General features: G+C 37.8%; 1 protein-coding gene across 7 annotated transcripts in view; it reads left to right on the forward strand.

Moving 5' to 3' along the window:
* The window catches only part of LOC126162877 (WD repeat domain phosphoinositide-interacting protein 2), an 84,761-nt gene that overhangs the window by 40,807 nt on the left and 29,774 nt on the right, over positions 1-14,180 (forward strand). For all 7 annotated transcript variants that reach the window (XM_049919665.1, XM_049919667.1, XM_049919666.1 and 4 more), the window contains exons 4-5: positions 7,937-8,131; positions 8,242-8,513. In XM_049919665.1, coding sequence (XP_049775622.1) covers positions 7,937-8,131; positions 8,242-8,513 — 467 coding nt within the window. The remainder of the gene's footprint in view (positions 1-7,936; positions 8,132-8,241; positions 8,514-14,180) is intronic.

Below are 14,180 nucleotides of genomic sequence, written 5' to 3' on the forward strand. Positions count from 1 at the left end.
ACTATTGCATTAAGCATATAGATTGTGTTACACAGAAAGTTTTGTAGGAATGAGTTTTGAATCTCATTCAACATGGAATGAACAAACAAAGATAATGGCAAAAAGAATGTCATCAGCATGTTATGTTCTTAGGGTTTGTGTCATCAGTTTGTAATAGGCAATGTCTTCTGGTGGCATAATATTCCTATGTGCATTCAGTTCATAGCTATGGCCTGAAGAGGTGGAAAAAATCAGGCAAAAAATTGCAGATAAAGGTTTGTTGGAAAGCTTGATCTCCGTTCTTATGATGGATGCCAAATACAGCGAGCCCATTTGGATGTTATTGAATGTACTTAATCAGCATCTAATGTAACGAGGTCCATTATACCTTCTGAAGAAGAAAATTTTACAGTTGTTGAAGCCTAGTCCAAGGTTTCCAATAAACTTTTATTTCCAACTGGTTGCCAGATTTTTTTTTATTTTTATTTTTTTCAGCCTCTCCAGGCTTACTGACACACAGTTGATGGAATTACAGCCATCTTTAAGATCATAGCTACGGGATTCTTTTCTGGGGATCAAAGGCACAGAACATGAATACAATTTTTAAACTGTATAAAAGGACCATAAGAGTAATAACTAGAAGTAGCAGTCAGCCCATTTTAAACAATTATTTAAAAAACTGAGCAGCCATACTGCATCTAGTGAGCACATATACCTATCTATTGTCCGAATCAGGGAAAACTTAACCAAATATTTCCCTGATAGGTCTATACATAATTACAGAACTTCGGACTGCTTGCAATTACCAAAGAAAAATAAACAAAAATTGCAAACAGCATTTTATATCAAGGAATACAATTGTGTAATAAATTACCTAAGGAGATGAAAAAGATTACTAAAATAACGACATGGAAAGGATAGACTGCACTGAGTCACAGACAGGCACAGTGAAAAAATAAAATAAAAATCTAAAATATTAAGCTTTCAGACAAAGTGTTTCTTCTGAAACAGAAAACACACACACACACACACACACACACACACACACACACACACACACACACACACACACGTTCACACTCTTTCACACAAGCATAACTCATAAAAATGTGGTCACTGTCTCTGCGCACTGGAGTCCAACTTTGTCTGAAAGCTTAATATTTTAGCAGTGTTTTCATTGTACCTATCAGCGACTTACAAGGTGTACAGCTTTGCTCACGCCGTTTGCCGATAGGTGGTGACAACGGCAAGTAGCGGTCGAAAGAAACAGATCGCAGATGTCAGGCAGTTAGCTTGGACCTCGGTCAGCATAACCTCACTCAAACATTAGTGGATTTGTGTCTCCATCTTAAAGTTGTTCTTGATTGAAAGTGTCAGTTTATGAGCCTAATTCTTGTCATTTGTGGGAGGTGTTATTGTTTTGTTTCAGTATGAAGAAAACAGTGGCTGGGTCTCATCGAATGTTCTCAAGTACGTATGGTAAGGATGCTATTACTGAAAGAACCTTCAAGAACGTAGACCAGCATAGTGGTGGAAGAGAGAATGCTTTCGAAGATGCATAATTGGAGACATTGCTGAGTGAAGACTCACATCAAACTCAAGAAGAATTGGCATGATTAGTGGGAGTGACACAGAAAACCATTTCAAAATGTCTCAAGGCTATGGGCATGATTTAGAAAGAAGGAACTTGGGTCCCGTGTGAGCTGAAACCAAGAGATGTAGAACGGCGTTTGTGTGTTTGTGAACAGTTGCTTCAGAGGCAAGAACAGGAGGGATTTCTGCATCGCATTGTGACCGGGGCTGAAAATGGGTTCATTATTATAACCCTAAATGCAAAAAATCATGGGGATATCCTGGCCATGCCTCCACGTCGACAGCCAAACCGAATATTCACGGCTCCAAGATCGTGCTCTGCATTTGGTGGTACCAGCTCGGCGTCATGTACTAGGAGGTGTTAAAACGAAGTGAAACAATCACAGATGCTCCTTATCAAACGGAATTAATGCATTTGAGCAGAGTATTAAAAGACAAATGGCCGCAATACAACAAAAGACACAATAAAGTGATTTTGCAGCATGACAATGCTCGAGCCCATGTTGCAAAAGAGGTCAAAATGTACTTGGAAAAGTTAAAATGGGAAGTCCTACCCCACCCGCTGTATTCTCCAGACATTGCTCCCTCTGACTATCACCTGTTTAGAACAATGGCACATGGCCTGGCTGACCAACACTTCCGATCTCATGAAGATGTCACAAATTGGATCGATCGTGGATCGCTTCAAAAGATGGAAAAATTTTTCAACGCGGGATTCGTACTCTGCCTGAAAGATGGGAGAAAGCAGTAACCAGTGATGGAAAATACTTTGAATGATACATGTGTAACAAATTTGTTTCATTAAAGCCTCAAATGTTGAGTAAAAAACGGCGGAAGCAAAGTTGTACACCTTGTAATACCTCCTCTCTGTAGTGAGTAGTTACCTGTCCTTTCCCTATTATTATTCCAGCCATGAATTTCCATTGCTAGACTGCTAAAATACATCTGTTAAAGAAAAGTGACTAAAACATTCTTCATAAGCAATGCTTACTAAACAATTAAAGATTATATACATGACTCACTGTAGTGCAAAATAGCAGATGGGGATAACTAAAACTCCGTCGCTTTACAATACATGTTCATGAAGTAATACTTTTACTAGAAAATCGTGTCAAAATCTATAGTGCATGATTGTACGTCTTGTCATCCTCCTGAGCTTAACATCTCATTCATCATGAGGGGATGCTTACTCAGTTTTTCAGGTGGACTGAAGGAGGGACGTGACATGCGTGGGGTATAGTTGGATGTTTATGGGCATGGAGTCATTTTATGAACAGACTGTAAGGAGTGCAAGGGGCAAAATAGCATGTTTGTAGTCCACAAGTCCCCAGCAGAATGTGTATGCAGTGAGATAGTACAAAACCCATTTGTTATGTCATAAGTTATCTGGTGCAAATTTTGTGTAAATCGTACAACATTGTACAATTGGGGCCATCTGAATGATGCATTACAGTTGTTATAAACTGACCTCATGTATGAATGCATGGTCTCATGGTGATATGAATTTATAAAATCTTCTCAGCCTTCCAGCTGTGGCAGGTGGTTAAAATCCCCCAAGCTTTCAATCGAGCTCTCCTTAACCATTGTCAAGTGGTAAATGACTGCTGTGTCATCGCTGTTATAAAGCCATGCTGCTGGCTGTCATGTTGCTGGTGTTATCTTCCTTGCCAACTATGGTACTGTTTATGTCTTGTATACATCGCACCCACTTTAACCTCGCAGTGGCCTGGTCCCAGCCTATGCTGAGCTGCAAACTGCCATCCTTGTTGGTGGTGTTTTCCCATATATTTATTTCTACCTCTTATTTTATGAATTTATCCCAAAATACCTTTGATGAGTGTTTTGCTGAATAAAATGCAGTGTCAATTTTCTAAAGTGTGTCCTGCCATTGCTAATTTTTCAGGATAGCATAGGCATAAGCACCTTTCATATTCTGTCCGGTGTCACTCCACTGTGCATACTGTTTGGTGGACAAAGAAGTAGCCACATTGACATGGTATTTTGTACATGTGCATTCTGAGCCCTATATCATTGTTCACAGGCCTCGTGAGCAGTCGCATTCCTGCTGGGGGGCCTGAACACTGAGACGTTGTTATCTTCAGGACCCGGCTAATCTTTCCTGACACTGTGCCACAGAAAGGCAAAAACGCAAGTTTCGTGTTCTTTTCTTTGGTGGTGTTTTTCATGCATCTCTCACCAGAAACAGCCTGTGATACTTGGCAGTGACTGTAGCCATTTTCACTGAAGACTTTTTGGATCTGGTTTAGTTCAGTGGCAGATTTTCAGCGTCTGAGAAGATTTTAGCATGATGGATGAGGGTGTTAAAAATGCTACATTTCTGTGCAGGATGGTGGTGACTTAAGTGCATGCAGGTACTGATCCTTGTTTGTGGATTTCCTGTACACAGAATGAACTGTCATCAATATGACAGACAGAGATACTGACGCAGATGTCGTCTTGCCACTAAAGAAAGGTTTTAACTTCTTACTAGTGCCTTGGAGTATCCTTATCTGTAATATTATAAGAGGGGTTGAAGAAGTGATCCGCAAGGTGCCTAATGAGAGTGCAGACAAAATTCGTTGTGAGACTTGCTGGATTATTTCAAAATCTAAATCATCACCATCTAACTTGGCTTGAGCTGAACGTAATGGACTTCACACACTCTGCAGCAACCCTCTCATAGTGGTTATGCCAGCTGACAAGGGCAATACACAAGTCATTCTGAACAAAGCTGATGCTAAAATTCAGCTGTTTCTTTAGGAGGTTACCTGTTGGAAACTTTAAAGCACCCAACACCAAGAGTAATGAGGAAGACCTCCTGAAACAGTCATCATTGAAAGGCATTGAGCCCATCTACTCTTTATGAGCTACCAAAGATCCACAAAACATGTTCTCCTCTTCACCCTACTGTGAACACTACTGGGTCAGATGCAAAACATCTGGTCAGCCTCCGTACACCATGTGTTAGTCCGTGTGTGCATCGCATCAGGAGCAATGATTTTATCATCCAAATTGAACTCCTGCGGCTTGTGCAAGGTGATATAATGGTCAGTTTTGATGTAGTCCCCCTGTTTACGCATGTTCTTGTCAAGACTACATAGATTTTATCTCCCAGTTATTTGACAGTACAATTGTGGGATTGTTTAAGAACATGTTGACATCATCATATTTCGTATATGGTGTCCAGTATTTTGATCAGTGATGGGAAGTCTGTTAATGCTATCCATAGCCAAACTTTTTATAGAGAAATTTCAAGACGACATCACTTTGAGCACAGCTTCAGATAAGCCAAGTTTCTTTTGTTGTTACGTTGATGGCACTATTATCATCTGTCCCCACAGACATGAGAAAACGGAAGAATTGTTAGAAGACCGGAATGGCATTCACGATCACATTAGGATTACGATGGAAGTTGGTGTAGGTGGTGTATTGCCCTTCTTTGATGTCCTCGTTAATTGGAAAACCAATGGCCACCTCAGCCATGGTGTGTACAGGAAACCTACACACTCGGATCTGTATCTGGACACTCTTAGTCACCACCATCTGGCACAAAAACGTGGTGTTTTGAACACCCTCACCCACTGAAAAATGTGCCACTAGAACTAAGCCACTTTCGAAAAGTCTTTCCAGAAAATGGTTACGGTCACCACTAGGTATCACAGGCTATTTCTGGTGAGACACGCAGATAAAACACCACCAAAGAAGACAACGGAAACTTGCATTTTTTTCCTTTCTGTGGCACAATGTCAGGAAAGATTAGTAGGCTTGTTCAGTCATTGTTCAGGCCCCAGGCAAAAATACAACAGCTCGTGAGGCCTATGAAGGATGATGTAGGGCTTAGAATGCTTGGACAGCACAAAATACTGTTTCAATGTGGCTGCTACTAAGTTGGCCAAACAGTAAGCACTGTTGAGCAACACTGGATGGAACACTAGAAGTGCTTATGCCTAACTACCCTGAAAAATTAGCTTTGGCAGAACACGCATTAGAAAATCAACACTGAATTATATTTGTCAAAACATCTGTCATTATGAGAACAAAGGGATTTTGGGATAGCATCATAAAAGCAGGGTAGGAATAAACATATTTGAAAACACCGTCAACAAGGATGGCAATCTGCAGCTGAGCACAGTCTGGAACCTGGCCATCATGAGGTTGAAGCATGTGCGATGGATGCGGAGTGTAAATATTACCACAGTTAGCAAGGAACAGAGTACCAGTGACATCATAGCCAACAGCATGGCTGTATAACGTCAAGGCCGCTGTGACACAGCAATCATTTATCACATGACAATGGCCAATGAGAGTTTCATTGAAATATCATGTGGTTTCAACCACCTGATGCTGCTGGAAGCCTGACAAGATACTATTTATCTGACCACATGTTTGCAGGAGACTATAGTTGCTCTGTCCAGCTATTCTGATTTAGGTTTTTGTAAATCTTCTCAAAGAAATGGCAGGATAGTTCCTGATCATCAGTCCCATCCTCATAAAAACATATTTTCCATGTGTATATATATTTTGAGCTATTTGTTCCCATTGTGTTATGTAGTACGACGGTTGACTGAAAATTAATGCCTCCACTTTCGTAACTCTTCAACAGTTAGCAGCATTGGTATGTGGCAGGTACTGACTTGTTCCGTAGCCTCTTCTCTACAGCTCCAGTTGGCAGGAAGCCTTAGCATTGAGCGGTTATGTTGTTACAATGTAAAGAATGGAACCCTGTGCAGACCATTGGTAAATGCGATTTAAGCAATGTGCAGTCATTGTATTCTTGACAGCAGAAGGTGTCACCCCAAAGGAGATTCAGCAGATAATGAAAGCAGTTTATGGTGATTGTGTTGATGTGAGTACTGTGCATCATTGCGTGAGTAAGCTTAAAAATGTTGAGGCGGGAACATCTGACCTGTGTGACAAACAAAGAGTTGGACATCCTGTGACAGCAACCACCAAGTTTCACAAGCAAAATGTTGACAGACTGACTATCGTATCACTCAGAGAGAAATTGCACGCACGATCAGCATTTCACAAGAACATATGGGTCACATTATTGCTTTGCTTGGCCATCTTAAGATCTGTGCACGATGGGTACCCCGGATGCTGACTCCTGAAATGAAAGCGCACAGTCTTGAAATTTGCCAGGAACTCCTCTCGCATTATGAGAATGAAGGTGACACGTTTCTCCATTCAGTTGTGACAGGAGATGAAACATGGATACACTATTATGACCCAAAGACGAAACGTCAGTCTATGGAATATCAACACACTCAGCCCAGAAAAGGAAATTAAAGACGCAGCCCTCAGCTGGAAAAATCTTGGCCAGTGTTCTGGGACGCAGATGGTGTTATCCATGTTGATTTCCTTGATCGTGGAACAGCAATAAATTCAGAGCATTACATCACAATGCTGCGAACTCTGAAACGACGGCTAACAAAGGTCCAAAAGGAAAAGGGAAATGTTTTCCTGCAGCATGACAATACCATACCACACACTTCACGTGCCACCACAGCAGAACTTCAGAGACTGAACCTCACCACCATAAAGCATCCTCCATACAGTCCAGATTTAGCACCGTCTGACTTCCATCTGTTCCTGATAATGAAAGATGATCTGCAGCGTTATCATTATGCTTCTGATGAAGACATTGAGAGAACTGTGAGACTGTGGTTGCGCAGAAAGTGTGTCGACTTCTTTTGTGATGGCTTCAAAACACTTGTTCATTGTTGGCAGAAATATATCCAATTGGCTGGTGATTATGTGGAAAAGTGAATATTGGTAATTAAAGATCACATTCGAAGGATTATTTCTGCATTTGGTTTATTAACCAATTGCCAACAGATTAAATTTGTGTGCTGTATAAGTATTCACAGTTTTTGAGTGTGACACAGTAATTTCATTGGGGCAAATCTATACCAAATTATAAGTTGAAACCCAGCATTTGATGACTCCCATTACTGTCTTTATCAAGTGTAAAAGTGGCTTCTGGTATCCTCCTTGTACAAATAGAGGTCTCAGGAGCCTCTGGAATCCATACTGTTTCCAACCCTTATTCTGTTGTTATATCCTTGTCCAGCCTGTTTTCTGTGCACAGAGGATTGTGTGCCAATCAGTCAGTAACTTGCAGCTATGATGACAACAGCTATGAGTTGGGATTCTAATTCAATTTTATGTACCGTAAACACTGAGTAGGTTTTATGGAAAAGGAATTACATTCTGCACATAATTTCACAGGAAATATCAGTATTTAGCTTGTCTGATTATTCCCTTGATTCTTCTTACTTTATGTAAAAAATAATTTTTTGTTTTTTACAGTGTTGCATGATATTTTAATTTACTAAGAAAGGATTTTTTTCATTGGTTGTAGCGACTTGTGGTATGCCTTGAAGAATCTCTGTATATACATAATATTCGTGATATGAAGGTACTACACACAATACGAGATACTCCACCTAACCCTTCTGGGCTATGCACGCTCTCTGTTAACAGTGACTGCTGTTATTTGGCATATCCAGGTTCGAATACAATTGGAGAGGTTCAAATTTTTGATACCATCAATTTGGTGAGTTTATCCTGTTATTTATGCTGTTATTTCTACTATTGTTGATATTTTTGCTTTTTAATTGCTTAGAAGTACAGCAGACTTAATTGACACATTTTGTCTGTTGCCAGCATGCAAAGACCATGATTCCAGCTCATGACAGCCCACTAGCAGCATTAGCATTTAGTACGTCAGGTACCAAAGTGGCAACTGCATCCGAGAAAGGGACTGTCATTAGAGTTTTTTTAGTGAACGATGGGACAAAGCTCTATGAATTTCGGCGTGGAGTGAAACGCTGCGTCAGCATATCAAGTCTTGCTTTTTCAATAGATTCCAACTTCCTCTGCTGTTCCAGCAATACTGAAACTGTTCATGTGTTCAAGCTGGAAGAACCACGAGAAGAGTTAGTATTTACTTTGTTAAGGTATTGTTTTATAATTTTAAAGATAATTGTAACTCACTGGAAAACCACTCTTTTCAGAGGTAGGTGTGATAAGCTAGTTACTGTTAATATATTTGTCTTACATAAATAGCGTATTATCTCACAGTAATTGAGATCGTGGTGAATATTCATTTGGTTTTGCCTATCAATTGTGTTGTTCACAGTATTTCTTGCATAAACAAATATTATTACTTGGTGTAGAAGAAGAATTGTTACAGTCATTGATGTACTATTGCTTCTTTATTATGTAACTACAACTTATCGATATGGCATTTTGGAGCATTATTAGGCATGAAACAGATTCTGTGTGGCAGTTGAAATTTAACTTTCTGATGACAGCAGCTGTGAGACATACGATGTTTTATTCAAATCATTGGTCACTAAACACAATGATTTTTTCTTAACAGTAGCAGAAAACACTTCCTCCTTGTGTGGGATGGTGTCATTTTTAACAGCAAAAACTGTGGATCACATTAAAATTAATGCAGTGGGAATGAAACTAAATTCAGAGTGAGGAAATGTGAAGTCCTGGTAAGTTAGATAGCTGGTCCACTTCTGTTCTTTACGTACGTAAACTGTTTGTCATGGACATTAGATAACAGTTGCATATCTGTGATATTTGCCATTGACAAAGATACTGATAAAGAGCCAATACACATCCATACCAGACGTAGCCAAGTGGAACAGACTTAAAACTGACTGGCAACAAAAAGTTTATTGCACAATGTTACAAAAACTGATACTGTGCAGTTCCTTGGGGAAAAAAAATGACTTTTGGATGCCAAAACTTTAGATCAATGAATGAAACTCCATATGTGAGGCATGCTGTTGGATGGCAATCTGATGTGGCACCGTCATGTGGAGAATGCCAACGGAATTTCTAGCTCACTGTTGTTCTGTGCCATCGTCTCGTGAGACAGTTGAGCTAAAGTAAAATAAAATTAAGTATTTCTAACGAAATGTGCAGTGAGAATCTTTGTGACATCAATAACCAAACATCAAACAATGGAAAATCCAGGACGGAGCATGACAATATTATGAGAAGGAAAGTTGCTACTCACTATACAGTGGAGATGCTGAGTCGCAGATAGGCACAACGAAAACAACACTCACAATTAAAGCTTTCAACCATTAAGGCCTTCGTCAACACCACCCATGCGCAAACGCGCACGCACACACACACACACACGCGCACACACACACACACACACACACACACACACACACACACACTCTCTGCAGTCTAAGGCAACTGAAACCACACTGTGGTGTGTGAGAGTTTTGTGTGCGCGTGCTTGTGTGTGTGTGTGTGTGTGTGTGTGTGTGTGTGTGTGTGTGTGTGTGTCTAGTGTTGACGAAGGCCTTAATGGCTGAAAGCTTTAATTGTGATAGTCTTTTTGTTGTGCCTAGCTGCAACTTTCCTTCTCATAATGTTGTTACAATAACCAAACATTTTTCACAAGTCTTTTTAGGGATTCTTACACTTGTGTCCCAGTACCCTTATTCCGTAATGGTGTTTCTGATTAGCAATAAGATTGAATGAGGGATGAATTGTGAAATTCACAACAGAATACAAGAAATAAAAATATTTTCTGTATAGAATGTGCGTCCCTGAGTAGGCTTCAGGATGGAATTTTATATTCTGGTGGAAAACCCTAATAGAGACATCAAGAAATGAAATATCTTGATAATTAAAATTAAACTAAAAGAATTCCTTACTTAATAGTCACTTTTACTTTTTTTAGAATATTTGGACTCAAGAATGTTCATTTTAAACAGATTTTTAACTTTTTCAGTATTTAGGCAGCTGATAGCATTCATTATATGTAGGGACAGGGAAAAATCATTTTAGTTTATAGCCAAACTTGGTGGTATTTTCTTACAAAATTTGGTGTTATTTTTCGTCAAATTTGAGGTTTTTTTTTGAAAATTTTTTGCCAAACTTATTGTTATTTTTGTGAAATTTGGTGGTATTTTTTCCAAATTTGATGTTAATTTTCGCTAAATTCAGTGGTACTTATGGCTAAATTTGGCGTTACGTTTTGCCAAATTTGATGTTTTTATGCCAAATCTAGTGTTATTTCTCAAATTCGATGTAAATTTTTGCTCAATTGGAGTTATTTTGTCAGTTCACTGTTTATATTTTTGGCAATTTAACTGTTATTTGTGCCAAATTTGATGTTACTTTTGTTGCAAAATCCTGTTATTTTTTGGCAAGTTTATTGTTACTTTTTTAATCAAATTTGGCGTTATTTTTTGCCATATTCAGTATCATTGATTGCCATGTTCGGTTTTTTTTCTTTGCCAAATGAGGCGTTATTTTTTGCCAAATGTGTCATTATTTTTTGCCAAATTCATTCATATTTTTGTCAAATTTATTATTGTTTTTTTTTTTTCAAATTCATTGTTCATTTTTGCTTCATTGGGTGTTACTTTTTGGCAAATTTGAGGTTAAAATTTTGCCAGGTTTGAGGTTACTTTTTTGCCAAATTTGATGTTACTTTTTTGCCAAATTTGATGTTACTTTTTTGCCAAATTTGATTTTATTCTTGGCAAATTTAAGTATCCTTTTTGTCAAATTTAGTGTTCTTTGTGAAATTTAGTGTTTCTTTATTCAAGTTTGGTGTTTTTACTCAAATTCAGTATTGTTTTTTCTAAATTCAATGTTTTTGGCCAAATTTTGCATTATTTGTGCTAATTTTGGTGCTATTGTTGTCACCACATCAAAGTTTGTTAAGCAGGAAATGAACTGTCAGCTTAATGTTATACTTGAACCTAAACCTTCAGGAAATTAGAAATCAAAATGCAGTTTTAACATTCAGCAACTATCAGTTACGGATATTAGTAAACGCCGATCCTGAGATTTGTAACATTTTTATATGGTAAAATTAAAAATATTGCAATAGCTTGTAAAAATTGCTTATTTCGCTAAAAACTGCTTATTTTGCATTATTTTTTGCGTTATCATTTTCACAAAATTTTCCAGTCCCTTGTTACATTCGGTAAAATTACTTAAATTCCCGGTATGCAGCAGCTGAGTAGCGAAAGTGGAGAAGCAGTGGCTTTTATAGAAGCAGTCTGTAATGGTTGCTTCTCTTAACATAAATCTTCACTCATTCCACGTCCTTAAGGAGTGTCCATGATGAGGTTCACAGAAAACAGTGAATGAATGTTGCAAGACCTCAATTTTTTATGTGATTCACAATGCACTGTTTTAACTTGTTGTTGTTGTTGTTATGGGCATATAGCATTCTTTTCCTGATTCAGTAAGGTAAATGTTGACATGTTTGCATCCATCTCCATTATGCTTCATGAAGTGACATTGTGTTGACTTTAATGTACTATATATTTAAAGCAATAATTTTGCATTTGTGATCATGAAACTGATATTTCAAATATAGTGTCCTTGAAACTCTCCAAAAGATAAATTTTACAGTGACTGTGTGGAACTAAAGCTTAAAAAACAAATTGACATTGGTAATTAGTTACAGTGACTCATTAACGTGTTACTGTGTATTTCATGGTGTTAACTTACACCATTAGGTAATTCTCAGTATGTTAATTTGCATCCATTTGAGTGATGTCATTATACACACTTATTTCTCACCATTAGATGCACTCAAATATATAGTAACCTCACTTCAGAGTTCAGCTTTTATAACACTGGCACATCTGACAATAACTGCTAAGGTATGACTAAAATGGACACTAATTTTGCATATAAGTGTTTATTTGCTTGAAAGTGAGCAGGGTAATTAAGAAAAAATTTAGTGATTTGAAAGAAAATTTTTGTCGATTTTAAAATCAGTAATGGGGAAAGAACAAATGGGCTGTCAGATTGACGAGTGTGAGGTCTAAGGTCGAAACTCATCAGTATAATTAATAAAAGCTTAGTGATTCGAGGGAAAAATTGAAAAATTTCGTGAACAGTTGCTGCTAGCTAATGTAAATGAAGTGTCAGAAGTCCATCTCTTCAAGGCCTCTTATTTTGTAAATAAAAAGTTACATTGGGGTGATATTTAACTGCCAAAAGGTTTCCTTTGAGTGAAGTACTATATTTAGAGTATTTCAAGAGTAGCAGACAGTAGGAAGTCAAATGAGGTATCAAAAAATTACTTTTCAAGGCTAGCTATTTTGTGCTTAAAAAGGTACATTGGTGTGGTACTTAATTGTCAGAATGCTTGCCTTTGAATCGAGTAGTAAATTTAGAATATTTTGAGAACAGGGGATGCAAGGAAAGCTAATGAGGTGTCAATAAGATCATGAACAAAAAAAGTAATGTCAGGTTTTTTGTGAAATGATTTATCAAAAAGTAAGAAATAAAATAGAGAAACATTTGATGTGCCTTTGAATAATGCTCAAAATCATGTACAGCAGATGTTATGCATCAGATAATTCTTTCATCTGTTTTATTTCTTACTTTTAGACAAATCATTTCACAAAACATTTGACTGATTTCAGTGTTTTTAAGTACTTGATAATGGCCATATGCCAAATCAGCTGATAGTGCACAGTTGAATGATGAAATAGACAAAGGTAGCAAAAATGGTTTTAACACTTGAAAGATCTACTGTAGCTGTGGATAAACACAAAAGATAATTGATAGTAGTGGTATAACTGTTTTTTCCTGCTCCTTCAAATTTGGAAAAAAAATCTTACTGAATTAAAGTATTGCTAAAGTTAGTCATTGTTAATTAAGAAAGTAAGTGGAATAAAGGAGGTTAGGCATAAGTGGTTCTTTGAACTAAATATGTGATAACAAAACTGTGAGGAACACATTCGTGTAATGTCTACTTGTAACACTAACTGTATTTTCTGTGGTTTCTACAGATTGCAATTTTACATATTTTAGTTGTTTATTTCATGATAAATCTATGTAAGATCTGAAATTTTAATGGCAATGACTGATATGTTTTTATTGGTTGGATACAGAATTATGCAGCTCTAATTTTCAGGTGCTCAGGATACAGGATTTGGTGAGACATTGAAAAAGAACTGTTGCGCTCTTCTCTCTCTGGAAAACATTTCCTTTGTGCAGATAAAAAGTTCTCAGTTAACTTAACATGTCAAATTTGGATAAAATCCAAAGCTTTTGATGGCTACCCCAATATTTGTCATTAGGGCTAAGTATGACTTTCATGTAACAGATAAGGTCCGCACTTTTATGCCACAAGGATAGTATCTGATTGGCTAGAATTTGTCAAGGAAATGGAGCAAACTGAAGTGGCACTCTCTGAGTATCTGTGCAGAGCAGCCTGTTCCATCTCTGTGACATAATGAAGCCAGTCAGATGAAGTCCTCAAGTCCTCTGGAAATAAAAGCAGGAGCGCTTTTTATATAACCTTCTCACTTTGCAGCAGTTTCCCATTAAGGCTCACTATCTAATTAAATACAATAAGAAGGAATGCTGGGATTGCTGTATCTTCTTCTTGGAAACATATCTCTTCAGGTGTGGGCCAACCAGCAACTGTTCCAGATCTCTTCCCCCATGGTGATATTTGTACTGATGTATGTATGCATAAAAGATAAATTGAAGACATCTCCCTGTCTTTCATCCCTAGTCTTGCCAGATTATATAATGAATCTTTCACTGATTGGCAACTCTTCAGGCTCTTGACTCATTACATG

This window comes from Schistocerca cancellata, chromosome 2 (assembly GCF_023864275.1).
Source record: "Schistocerca cancellata isolate TAMUIC-IGC-003103 chromosome 2, iqSchCanc2.1, whole genome shotgun sequence".
NCBI lineage: Eukaryota > Metazoa > Arthropoda > Insecta > Orthoptera > Acrididae > Schistocerca > Schistocerca cancellata.